The sequence below is a fragment of the Trachymyrmex septentrionalis genome, unplaced genomic scaffold (genome assembly GCF_001594115.1).
Source record: "Trachymyrmex septentrionalis isolate Tsep2-gDNA-1 unplaced genomic scaffold, Tsep1.0 scaffold112, whole genome shotgun sequence".
Classification (NCBI taxonomy): Eukaryota; Metazoa; Arthropoda; class Insecta; order Hymenoptera; family Formicidae; genus Trachymyrmex; species Trachymyrmex septentrionalis.
The window spans coordinates 472,028-485,969 of NW_017304248.1; the positions used below are offsets into that span (position 1 = coordinate 472,028).

The window sequence follows — 13,942 nt, forward strand, 5'->3', positions numbered from 1 at the left end:
TTTTTTCATGATATTAAGTAAAAGATTTTTGAGTTACATGGATGATACATATATCGGAAAATTAATACATATTTACACATAACGATCCACCTTTTTGAGAAACTTGTGAACTCGGGAACTTAAAATCATCGTAAAATCATAAAAATAAAAACATAGTTCTCTTCTTTTTGTTATCAGGAATTTGTGTGTACAGATGAATAAAGTAAAGACATGTTTAGCATTTATATTTTTTGAAAGCGTATATATGTATTACGTTAAGATACAATCTTGAATCGTCCGTGCAGAAGGCTGATGAGATATCTTCATTCTTCCTTCTCTCCAAAAGAATACTCTTGCCATTGTCACATCTTGTTTCTTGTCACTGCAAATTATGATCTTGGACGATTCCAAATCAAGATATTATTTTTTTACTTCTTATCTTCCCTCGACTCTTATTCATATGCGATAACTATTCGTTTACAAACCCACTCTCGGACTAAATGTATATTTCCTTAATCATAACACAGTTACATGGATAAATGTATACGTGTATACATGTAGTGCACTATCATATTAATACATATATATGTAAGACAAAAGGACTCCGCGATTAATGAAGAGATTTCACAGCAATTCTATATTGAGTTTCATTTCGGCTATCTTGAAAGAAGACAAAAACGTTCAGAATTCTATATGGAACGTTAGTTCTACTAAATTTTCGCACTATTCTAGCAGCAATTCGTTAAACAAATCTCGAAATTACCCTTTTACCGTGTGTATCCTATAATGTTTCTTGGTATAACGCCATGTGCCATTAATAATCATCAATAATCTTTGGATGTCTCAAATGTTCGTGCATTAAAAGCAACATAATATACTTTTACTTCAAAGAAGAGAAAAGGGAGGATTGCGCAGTGTGCGAGTATGTGTTGTCACATTTACTGCTTCATCATGGATCCTATGTCGTCGACATGTCCTGTTTGCATCGTCTTCAATGCTTCCTTTTAGTGTCTTGAGCGATGTGAGGAGTCTCCACGTTCATCTCGACGATCTCGTTCTCGTTCACGTTCCCGTTCTGGTTCTCGTTCCCGCTCAGATGGTCTTCGGCTTGATTCTCGTTCTCGATCTCGCTCGCGCTCGCGCTCTCTGTAGCGATCATCATAATACCTACACAAGTCACGTCAGGTAATTATGCTTACTTTAATACTACTTTACATATTTCGTTATATCTTCGAATTCACTTTACTACAAATCTTAATCTCATGTTATTCATAAATACAAATAAATATATGCCTATATTTGTCTCGAACTCTATTCCTTTAATAATTCTGCTAACTGATGTATTTTGTGCACAAAAGCGCATAAACATAAATAAGTCGGCACGCAACAAGTACAGAGATTATGCAATTATAACGAAATACATAACTTCGTAATTTTTACAACAGTAATATAAATACCTAAAGATAATATGCTTCTTTCTAATTTCTTCCTTATTAAATCCAGCAATAAAAAATCATATATCAAAGAACAATGTTTTATCTATTCGATTATTTTAATTATTATTAAAGCTTGTTTTATTTATTATGTTACATATATTTTTTCTCTTTGATACCTGATGTCCAAAATGAAAAATGAACGTGAAGGATATGAATTTATGGCCTACACACAATAAACATATAACGCTTTCTGTCATTATATTTCCTCATTTATTTGTTTAGATCTATATGCATTCGCTATAATGGAAAAATTAATTTACCTAGTCGCCTTGGAAGATGAGACGGGTGCCGTCTCTGGCGGTTCTTCTTTTACTCTTGGCCTGGCTGATTGACGTGTTGTACTAAAATGGATATTCTGTTATGACGGTTTATGTACTATTAACCAGGCTTAGTACATTTTATTAAAAATAAAAATTAGTCTAAGAGAGGCGATAATTTGGATTATTATCGTTTCGATATCAACGCAAAGACATATTTTGCGAGACTTAAACTATTTTATAAATTACATGATAAATCGCACAAATACAAAATGCCACAATGTACGAAATCGCAATTATATAATCTAAAATGGCAATTTATAAGATGAATATTTAATATACACATACATTTAAATTAGTAAAAAAAAAAAAAAAAAAAAAAAAAAAACGAATTGATATCAAAGATTCAAGATTCAGAACAAAACATTATGATTTAATCCTAGTATCATAAAAAGAACACAAACAGTAGATTATGCAATAAAGATTATAAATAATACATTATAGATATAAAAATATTTTTAATTCACTTTTAATTTTTTTTCATAATTATAATTTTGATTCAATTAATAGTTCATGTACATGATTACAGGATTTCATGTTTTTATATCACTATAATATAATAATTTTAGAAAAGCATGAACATGGATCGTGAATTAAAATATTTGTCACTAAAATAGTTAATTGCCTGTATTAAGCATTGCATAATTTATGCTGGCAAGCTGTATTTTACTCATGTCAGTAGTCAATATTCTTCGTCACTTGTTCACTGAATTATCCTTACAAAATATAGTGAGATATCGACTAAAGAAAAATGATATACACAATATATTTGTGAATCTTAAAATTAAATAAATAAATAAATAATTATATGCAGCTGCGTATAATTGAATCTTACACTCAACTGTATACGTGGTTTGTCCTTCGTTCTTTTAAGTTCACATTTAACTTGCGTGTATGAAACAATAAAAAAGAGAATACAATCTACAACTCACGTAAATTTATGTAACAAAGTAGTAAATTAATAAATTAAGAGTATTTCGAAAAGTGCTTAATTTCTTGGTTCTGTCGATATATTACTATAATGTCTTATACATTAAAAATATAATAAAATGACCCCTAAAAATATTTTTTTAGGGATCATTATTATTTTATTATATTTAATTTTTATGTAAATATACCTAAGATATAGCAGCATAAAGATATGCTGTTCTCCATAATACAAGTAATATGAATGAAAATATAATATTAGCGTTTTAATTGAATAAAATTATTTAAATTGTACTTTCTCATAAACATTATATTCTTTATGTTGTCCTATATTTCATAACATACTTTAGCGGTAAATAATGCTGCAATTTATTCTTTATAAATAATTAATTTACAAAATAAAAATATTAATTCTTATTATCTAATGCATTATTTAATGCACTACTAAATATTATTTAAATATTGTCTATATAGAAATTATTACATAAGAAAAATATTTATTTACAGGTGCCAAAAGCATTAGCAAATTTTGCGTATTATCGCTGCGTCGTGATCCATAATACTAATGCCGACATTTCATAAACCTTGCCGTTCATTTCGTCAGAGGGAGGAGCGCAATGAGCTGCTCCCCTGGAACTCTTTTTATATAAACTCTGTTCAGAGGTAGTTGTTTGGGAAGACGTTATAACGACCCATATCTCTGTTTAAGTTATCTGGATGTTTTTGGATTTCTAGAGCCTCCTTGTACTTCCTCCGCCCCCAATGCCTTATACAGTTTATATAAAGGGAATCCATTCTCCCGGAGGAACAATTCAGTATCAGTACGCTTCTCACACTGATGAAGTGAACGGAGTTCACAAAACGTCGTATTAAAAGTGGATCGCGACACAGCGATAATCCGCAAATATTTTGACACTTTTAAAGAAAATATCCATAAAAACCTCAAAAGAGTTATCAAAAATATGGAATATAATAAGACCTTATATGTACATTAATGTAAATAATATAAAAATGCTTAGTTATAATCATACATAAAAAAATTATTAGCGGAATGTACAGAAAAAATTGAGATATAACATTTAACATGATTTTGCAAGCTAAATAATCTCTAGATAATGTTGCTTATAACGATTTATAAATTGCAGCTATCGCATTATCGCAAATATCGTATTATGATTAAGATGAACATATAATATTGACTTTTTGGTATTATTGCGCAACAATTCAAATGGCTGTGTAAGATCTGAAGTGACAACAAATAAACAATGTTACGGCTAAGGTAATAAAAATGCGCTTCGTCTGATATATCAAAACATCAAATGGTCACATGTTAATATTTTTTCCTTTGATTTTTTTCTATCTTTTGTTATTTTTTCAGAATATTTTATATAATGATATTGAGAGGTTCGTTCTATTTAACTCTCAGTCACAATACATAACATAAAAATTCATTGACAATGTCTTCAAAAACAGAAGCAAATTTATCAATTCAAATTTGAATTTCATTCTAAATATTTTAAGTGTAAACTCTAATGTGTCGCACATATTTTTAATCCTTTGTTGTATAGTAATATTTTATACTTATTGTGTATTTATTGAACGATATCTCTCACGGAATATATCATTTTATTAACATTAATGTAGATGTTTATTTCATTTTTTTTCTAACATTTAAGATCCTTATCTTTTATACGACAAATATGGATTAGAGAGACGCAATTAAGAAAGTATCTGGTAAGATCATTTCGCTTACCTTTCTTCTCTGCTTCGCTCTCTATATTCACGATCTCTTTCACGTTCGCGTTCTCTTTCCCGACTACGTGAACGTTCTCTTGGATATGGTTCGCTGTAATAACGTTCTCTGTCTCTATCGCGATCTCTTTCTCTCTCGCGATCACGCTCCCGATCACGCTCCCGTTCACGATCTCTGCTACGCTCACGGTATTCACGGTCGCGACTCCTAGATCGTTCACGTCGTCTTCTATGACTGCGTTCTCTATCACGCGAACGGGAACGCTCTGTAAGAAAATTCATTATCTGTGAGAGGGACGACACAATTAGTTTTAAGACAAAGATAGAATAATATATTTACAGAGAGAAAAGATTTTTATAACTTAATATTTTAAAATGTAAAAGAGTATATATTTTTCTATGAATTATATTTATTGCTTTTTCTTTTCCTAATGCTGTAAATTTTCAAAATTACAATTCTGACACTTTTCAACAGCAGAATTGATTATAACGAGATATATTTCACGCAGATTTGTTTAACTTACCTCTACGCCCGGAACCATAGCTTTTGGTCTCAACACCACGTAAAGTGTCTTGGAGGGAACTGATCAAAATTTTGCATCTGTCATCTGCAGCTACCTTGGACTGTTTTATCAGCGAGATGGCAGTTACCAGGGTCTCTATGGCACTTGCATATTCGCCTGCTGCGGCATCGGATACTGCCCGCGCGATTGCGGATGAGGATACTGTACGATTACGACCCATTATTTCTTCAAATTCTTGTTCGGTGAGTGGCGGAGGACCTTCAGGACGATGATCAGGCCCGGGAGCTCCATAAGGAGCCTATAAAAAATACAGGAACAATATAAAAACGATATAAAAAATTATATCAAATTTTACCTATTTGCATATAAATATTTCCTGAATAAAAGTATTTACGAATCTATAAAATCTTGCTCCTAATTGTAATACAGACAAATTTGCAAAGAACCTATTTGAAGCAGTAATTATCAAAACATGGCTATTAAAATTTAATCTATGTTAGAAACAAATTATCCATTAATTGATTAAATTTTTCGGTTAAAATATTTAAACATGCTAATAAAACAATACTTGTGCACTTGGTGGCCCATAACCATGTGGTGGTACATGTGGCGGTCCGTGAGATTGTCCATGAGGGGGGCCATGAGGAGGACCATGAGGTGGTCCATGAGGCGGTCCATGTGGTGGACCATGAGGCGGACCAGGAGGTCCCGGTGGATGTTGACCGGGATGTTGATGAGGTGGTCCTTGCGGAAAGAATGCGGGATTGACATGAGGTGCTGGGCCACCCGGTGGTCCTTGAGGAGGACCTTGTGGTGGTCCACCATGTCCTGGAGGCGGTCCGCCTGGACCTAACAATGTACTTAATAAATACTTCAAATAATATTAAATATTAAATATAAATATTAAATATTAAATATTTAATATTTATTATTTGTCAAACATATATATATAAATAAATGTTTCGTGAGTATAAATCACAGATTTCTATATACATTATTAGACTGTTATACTCTGTTCAACAAAAAATTTACCACTCTTCACGCATAGAAGACGGGTAAAGTGGAGATAGATTCTACCTATATCGTATACGTAAATGTAGCATGCTCAAGCTCGGGCTTAGAAAATTAAGCGAAATAATCCCGACATCTCCACTTTGTCGTCTCTTATTCGAAAGATGGTAAATCTCTCGTTGAAAAAAACATAACTTCTTATACATAAGCAATGGATTTGGATCGTACAATCGTTTTGTGCATGCATGGGCACGATATTCCTGAAGAAATGCAGTATGGACCAACTACAGACTTCTATATTGTAAGTCTACGGGACCAACAGACGTGCAGATGCGTCACGTGGTGCATCTCTCGGTACGTACGTAAATAAGAATTGGAGCCATTTTTTCAAAAGTTAGCAATATTATATTAAAAAAGTCTGTACTATAAACACACAAGATGAATAATAAATAAAAATAAATTCTATTTCAAAATCGAATTATTTGGAAATATTTCGTTAATGTTGTTTCTCTATCATATATACTGAATTTTTCAATAATGAATAGCAATATTCAATCAAGTTCAACAAAATATATAATACGCAAATATGGTGAAATAAAACATACAGTGATGTTTATTAGTAATACTTTAAAAATCAGTAGTAAGCATACGATTTTTTATTATTTCAAATTACTCCTTTATTTGAGAAATAATCCTTTGAAACACCTTGCACCTAAATGATTCTATCAAATCAATTTCCCTCAATATCATGCATCTCACAATATAGCGAACAATTCATTAATAACATTTGTAACATTGAACAAGCAAGTAGCTCACCACCCATAGAACCTGGAGGAGGTCCTCTCTGTGGTGGGCCTTGGCTAGGCTGCGGCCCTTGCATATGTTGATGTTGAGGGAAACCTGGTGGTCCCTGAGGCCCATGATGCATTCCTATGCACATATTGAACAATCTCATCAGTAATATCAATTTACTATTAGCAAATTGAAAAATGACATAGTACACTACTATTACTTCGCCACATTTTTGTTTGAAAATGTCTATCATTTCTTTGTTATTTTTTTTCTATCGTTTATTCAATCATGCAAAAAAATAGAAGCATTCAAGATGTTTCAGAGGAGTAATCAATTTTAAAGGTTTTGGGTTATAAACAAAGTTGTTTATAGTAAACGAAACTTTCCAGAGAACAGCAAAAATCTAAGCACGAACCTGGTGGTCTATTCCATTCAGGACGAGGTTGCGCTCCTCTGGGATCTCCTGGAGGTCCACCAGGATGTCCAGGAGGACCACGTGGAGGGCCCTGACCAGGTGGACCAGGTGGGCCACCATGAAATTGCTAAATGAGGACAAATGAAAGTTCTATTTTACTACCATAATTATATGGATAGTTAATGTCTAGATCTTTACAAAAAAAAAACCAATAATTTCATAATTAAAGAATAAGGAACAAGTTTGAATAAATAAAATAACAAAATAAAAACATTTAAATACGAAGCGCCTTACAGTTCCGAGTGTTAAGAACAAAATAAAACATTGGCATTACTTTTTATAAAATTAATATTACATAAAATTTCTTTAAAAATATAACCATTAATACATACTAAAGTTTAACAAAGAACATTTCAATATTTTCTTAAAAATTTGACATTTATATAAATTTATTGGATATTACAATGTCTAATAGATTTATATGTTTTTAAAAAAATTCGTATTAAAAATCAAACTAACCAAGACTCCTAATAAATCAAAGAATTGGAAAGGATATGAGCAATAAGAGTCAAGCGCAGAAGACGTCGCGCAACTTTTTCTTTTTCTTTTACTCTTTTTGGTGTTTAGTACTGGTATTTAAATTCTCGAGGTAGGGGATCATGATAGAATAATTTTTATTTATATCACAATTTATTTATGTTAATTTGTGTTGTCTCTGAGGAAAGCTCAAAAGTGAGCCGAAACATATAAGCGCGTTTTAGTGAATAAAGAAGTTTCACACTTCATAGATGTATTATTTGCGCAACGTCGTATTATACTGCGCTTGACTTTCACATTGCCCGTATCCTTTCCAGTTCTTTTTAGAAAAATAATATCAACATTTTCTTGATAACTTTTATCAAGGAATGACAAATACTCAAATAAATGACAGTCGATTTAGATATACCATTGTCATTTATAAAAGATTATTAAAAAGTTTCTGTCACTTGTGCGTAAGACCTCACCCTCATCCTCGCATCATTAAAAGAGATATACGCTCCTGTTCAGTTAGCATTAGTATTTTAAGCAGGGATAAAGTTCCTATTTTATTATTTTTGTCTTTGCACAAAAATTCATTGTTATATTAAAAATAAAAATAATAGGAATAATCTCCAATGACTTTGATTTTGGCATATGATATCAAGATATGATTCTGAATACCGTTTAAAAGGTCGCCAATCTTGGAAATGCCGACGGGATTGTAACTTTAAAACATCATAATTAAAGAAAATATTTAATAAAAAAATAACATTGTTTTGTAGTGTTTTAAAAAGCTTAAAATTAACTACAAGGATATGTAGTAAAAAATATGTAGTTAAAGTAATTCGCCCTTATATACAGGAAATGGAAGTAATTAGTTGTAATGCCATTACTTTCCTTATCGTTATTCTGTTATAATAACGATTTTTTATAATGATGAATTTTTATGATTGCAACATCATGGTTGGAAAATCACTCGATCACTTGTAACGAGTTGAAAAAGTTACTCGTTACTGAAAAAATTAACTCGGCATTTGTAACTTGTTACTTTTTATTCATTGTTATGTTTACTCGTTACAAATTATTTTTTTCAATAAGCAAACGCGTAATGATGTAAGTTATTTTTTAAAGTGACTTTCTCAACCGTAGCATAATCTCAGCGTTTAGTTAGTTATCATTATAGTCATAAAAAGTTGCAACGTTATTATCAAATTGTTTTAAAAATAACAGAAAAAATAACGAAATAATAATTTTTCCCTATATATGCGCACGCACACGCAGACACACAACCATTCTAAATGACTAGTTATTTATACAAATAATAAAATTGTAATTAGATTAATAAATAATAATAAGACTCTAAGTATAAAACAATATATGCAAAAGAAGGGTAAAGAGCCAGTAATGTAGTAACAAACTTTAATTAAATTAAAATTTAATCATAAATTACAAAACGAACGTTTCGACTCCGTTCGAGTCATTTTCAATGTTGCAGTAATATTAAAACATCAATATAAAAATATCTATGGTATTACATTTTTCATATCGTGTAGTGTCTTGCGAGTCAGTTATATCAGAATTCAAAGTAGTCAGAAAAACGTGACCGTGAACAAAACATTAATACTTGATACATGCGAATTAATAATATATATGTATATATATAATATAATCATGTACCATATTAATATCATATATAGTATAATTATGTACTTTATTAATAAAAGTGTTGAGAGTCCATTAATAAAAAAGAGAGAAAACGCAGGTAGATGGTAATCCATATCGCACAATGGTTCTTTTTAAATTTTTTGAAGCAAATTTGCAAGATATTCTGTACATTTTATTTTCTCGACTATTCATAATAGAATTAAATTTCGTATTAATAGTTTTAAGAATAACAAAGATGACACAGAAAAGTTTTTTACTATTCCATACGTTAATACAATATCTGAAAGATTCACACCTATCGTTAATATGTTTAATTGTAAATTGGCCTTTACCATCCCTAACACATTAAAAAATTGTATAAAGAGAGGAAAGGATAGGCTGGAACATGTACATAATCAAAATGTGTTTACAGAATATCCTGTGAGAGTTGTGATGTTAGTTGGCCAGACCAAAAGACAGTTAAAGACTAGACTGCATGAACATGTTTTAGATATTAATATAAGTTCAAAATCTCCATCGGTAATCTCTAACCACTGTATGGAGGAGAATCACAATTTTAAATGGGATAAAGTGGACATATTAGATATAGAACTTTCATATAATAAAAGATTAATATCTGAAATGGTACACATTAAAAAACAGAAACATGAAATAAACAGACAAAATAACACGGAGTCTTTGCCCGAAGAGTATTCTGGTATTATACATTCTCTTTCTCCTTCCTAATATTTTTCTTCCCCCCTCCCCTTTTTGCCGTTTTTCGTTCTCGATTACTGTTTTCTTTTTCGACATTGCATTATTCGATATTGTGGACGTCAGATGTTCGCTACTCTTGCAAATTTGCTTCAAAAAATAAAAAAAAAAAACTATTGTGTGATATGGATTATCTACCTACGTTTTCTCTCTTTTTTATTAATGGACTCTCAACACTTTTACCGATATTGATAAGGTATGATTATATTTTATATATATATATATATATATTGTGTGTGTGTGTGTGTGTGTGTGTGTGTGTATATATATCATTAATTCGCATGTATCAAGTATTAATGTTTTATTCACGGTCACGTTTCTAGAATGTTTTTTTGACTACTTTGAATTCTGATACAACTGATTCGCAAGGCACTACACGATATGAAGAATGTAATACCATAGATATTTTTATAGTGATGTTTTAATATTACCGCAACATTGAAAATGACTCGAGCGGAGTCGAAACATTTGTTTTGTCGTTTTGTAATTTATGATTGAGCCAATAGAAAGAATAACAAACGAGTTTCTGAAGTAACACGTCATCGTTTTGTCTAAGGGCGAGCTGAGTCTCGGATGAACTGTTGACTCATACTCAATTCTGCTTTATTTCTATATACGTTATTAAAGAGACAGTTTCGTTTATAAATGTGTTCTTTTATTTCTACGAGTTCGGAAGTGCGCGAATGCAACGCGAGCGCGAACAAGATTGTGAGATTACGAGTTTGATTCCCAGGCGTAACAATACATTTTGATATATTTATAAGTTTACACATTTCTAAATTTATATTTATGTTTTTAAAATAGGTTTTTATCAGAGGTAACATTCCATATTTTTTAAGCGAATCTTTAAAAAGAGTTAATAAAATTCATATTTTATGTCTATACCTTTGTTACAATGTTTAGTGCATATGCTTCAAGATGCTTTTATATTAATATGAGGAAATTTAAACGCGCCCGAAGTGTAACTTCATGAAATTTAATTGCATTTATAATTAAGCACAATGCTAAATAAAATGACAATAGTCCAATGCATGTTCAAAACATATTTTGTCTGTTAAAGAGTATAGAAAAATCTGCATATGATACATACCATTCCCGGAGGTCTATGCTGGCCAGGGCCTGGTCCAGGTGGACCCTGCTGAGGGGGGCCACCTGGTCCACTAGGTCCTCGAGGTGGTCCTGGAGGACCATTCGGACGAGGTCCATTCCAAGGTCCTTGCTGATAGCCAGGTGGTGGGCCTTGATTAGGATGGCCCGGCAACGGATGATGCGGGCCTGGTCCTGGCCCTAATGGCGGACCATGCATACGTGGTGGAACTTGCTGACCTGGTCCACCAGGTCCTGGTGGGCCCATTCCAGGTGGCGGCATCCTTTGTGGTCTTACACCCTGCGGAGGACCCATCATCATTCGAGGACCATGATTTTGTTGTGAATGTTGAGGATGTTGAGGGTGTTGGGGATGCTGTTGATGAGGTGGCATTGGTGGCTGATGTTGATGTGGGTTATGAGGACGTTGGCTCTGACTCTGTTGCGGAGCCGGAGCAGGTCGCGTCTTACACTGTGACTCAAACTGAGAACACATAAAAAAAAGATTGTTGTGAAGTTTCACGTGTACCCGCTATTATGAATATCGTAGCGTACTATATTTGTCAAGAAGTAGAAATGTTACTTGTTACTTTTTATCGTTATCTTGCTCTATATGGTAATGCCATTGCGAATTTTTTATGGCAATAATGATAACAAAGAAAAGTTAATCGTTACTAGTAATAGATTGGAAAAGTCACTCGTTACTAGAAAAAATAACTTGTTATTTGTGACGAGTTACTTTTACTCGTTACTCGTAATGATTAAAGTAATGTTGCGTCGATGAGTTACAAGTAACAAATTACTTTATTCAGTATATAACGTATAGTGATGATGAGTTACTTTTCCTTCAAAATAACATTTCTAACTTTAGCACAACTTTAGTTTAGTTAGTTAACGTTACAATCATAAAAAATTACAACGTCATTATCAAATTGTTAAAAATAACAGTAAAAATAACGATGTTATATTTCCACTCCCTGCTATTTATATATATGCTGCGACAGTAATTTATGTACTTTCTTTTTACATCACAATGCACAATGATACATACTTGATTGAGAGCTTGCTTGGTAGGGAAAGTTACTACAGGATTTTGTCCGTGCAATTCTTTCTTGGGCAGCCTTTCCATGCATATTCTCATACTTTGCTCTGAACCCAAGGATATTACGCAGAAACCTTTAGACTGACCATTGGCACGATTCTCGAAGAATTTTACCTCTGCAAAGTCAGTCACACCGATACTTTGAACAGCATCAGTTATATCTTGATCACTTGTCCACTAAAAAAATACAATTTGTTATTAATTTTCAATAAAAAAAGTAAAATATTAAACAAGAAACTTTTTAATCAAAAAAGCAAAAAACATTTTATTAAAATTTTATTAAAACTTAAATATTGTGTAATAGAAATATAAAAAAGACTTTGTTTACATTGCAGAGCACCATAGATATAAGAAAACAGAAGAAAATATATTAAAGTATGAAAAATATTAATCAAACAAAATGTGTCATATCTACATGTAGTTCTTTTGTCATATAATATATTATTATAAGAGTTTTCTTTATATTACACACTGAAAGTAAACATTACATTATAAATGATAGGAAAAGAAGAAATCTTTAAAATGTTGAAATTAAATTCGTGCCATGTATATACCCATGTCAAATTGCCAACATATAATTGGTGTCGTCTACCAATTTGATTTGGTTGTATATTATTGCCAAGTTGATGATAAGGCGCGTTGCCATTGGTTTCTTCACTTGGTGATGTGGTGTCACCACCACCTTCTCCACTATTCCCAGAAGAGACGCCGCCATTACCACCTGCTGGAGCGGCAATTACGTCATCATAAAGATCAACGCCGTCTCCAGCAAATTCGTCCTGAAACAGATATATGAACGAGCACAATAGTAATAAAAGTACAATGAACCATTTAAATTGTATTATGTTGGAAGAAACGCATAATGTTATAATGATATTAAACAATTTTGATTGTATTTTAAATGATAAGCAGACTAATCAACAAATGATATATGAAATGAATTTTACAATATTTATTTAATACACGCACACACATGTATCAAATATGTTACAGTCAAAGTGCAAAAGAATTCTAGAAAATACAGATCAGAAAGTACAATACAATACAATACAAATATTATTAGTCTATGCTTATTTCTTTATGATGATCATTGTTCAAGCTATGTATAATTGTTGTGTTTGCCCAAGAGAAGCTTAATTAAATATTTCATTAAATGTTTCTTATTAGAAAATATTTCTTTGAAAAAAAGAAATGCATCGTCAAATTTATAACAACGTATTGAAATCATCTTGTTATTTGAGCATTAAATACGACAAGCAGGAATCATAAAATAATATAAGAATCAAGTAATGCCAATTTAAAACAATTACATTTGAAAATTCCTCAAATTTAAAATAACGCTCGATATAACAGCATGATCTCAAGACACTTATGTAAGAACCCAATATATATATATATATATACATATACATATACATATTAATTCATGAAAAATAAATTACATCAATATGTAAAAAATCGTTAGATGTACCATTTTCTTATTACACTCAACTTCTTGCGCACCCTGTGGTTCAACCGATCAACCAATCGTACACTTCGACTGTAACAGATATGCAGATATACAGACTTTTTGCATTGTGAAGATACGATGGAGCAGAGATTGA

At 31.6% G+C, this 13,942-nt stretch overlaps 1 protein-coding gene across 7 annotated transcripts in view; it reads right to left on the minus strand.

The window, feature by feature from the left end:
* The window catches only part of LOC108752537 (cleavage and polyadenylation specificity factor subunit CG7185), a 15,316-nt gene continuing 1,374 nt past the window's right edge, over positions 1-13,942 (minus strand). For 3 of the 7 annotated variants that reach the window (XM_018493418.1, XM_018493428.1, XM_018493437.1), the window contains 11 exons: positions 13,810-13,878; positions 12,893-13,117; positions 12,288-12,515; positions 11,241-11,720; positions 7,214-7,340; positions 6,823-6,936; positions 5,564-5,844; positions 4,996-5,293; positions 4,473-4,737; positions 1,736-1,816; positions 1-1,146 (listed from right to left, as the gene is read on the minus strand). In XM_018493418.1, coding sequence (XP_018348920.1) covers positions 984-1,146; positions 1,736-1,816; positions 4,473-4,737; positions 4,996-5,293; positions 5,564-5,844; positions 6,823-6,936; positions 7,214-7,340; positions 11,241-11,720; positions 12,288-12,515; positions 12,893-13,117; positions 13,810-13,812 — 2,265 coding nt within the window. In that variant the 5' untranslated portion in view covers positions 13,813-13,878 and the 3' untranslated portion in view covers positions 1-983. The remainder of the gene's footprint in view (positions 1,147-1,735; positions 1,817-4,472; positions 4,738-4,995; positions 5,294-5,563; positions 5,845-6,822; positions 6,937-7,213; positions 7,341-11,240; positions 11,721-12,287; positions 12,516-12,892; positions 13,118-13,809; positions 13,879-13,942) is intronic. The other 4 variants (XM_018493393.1, XM_018493410.1, XM_018493400.1 and 1 more) reach the window with 3 other exon arrangements.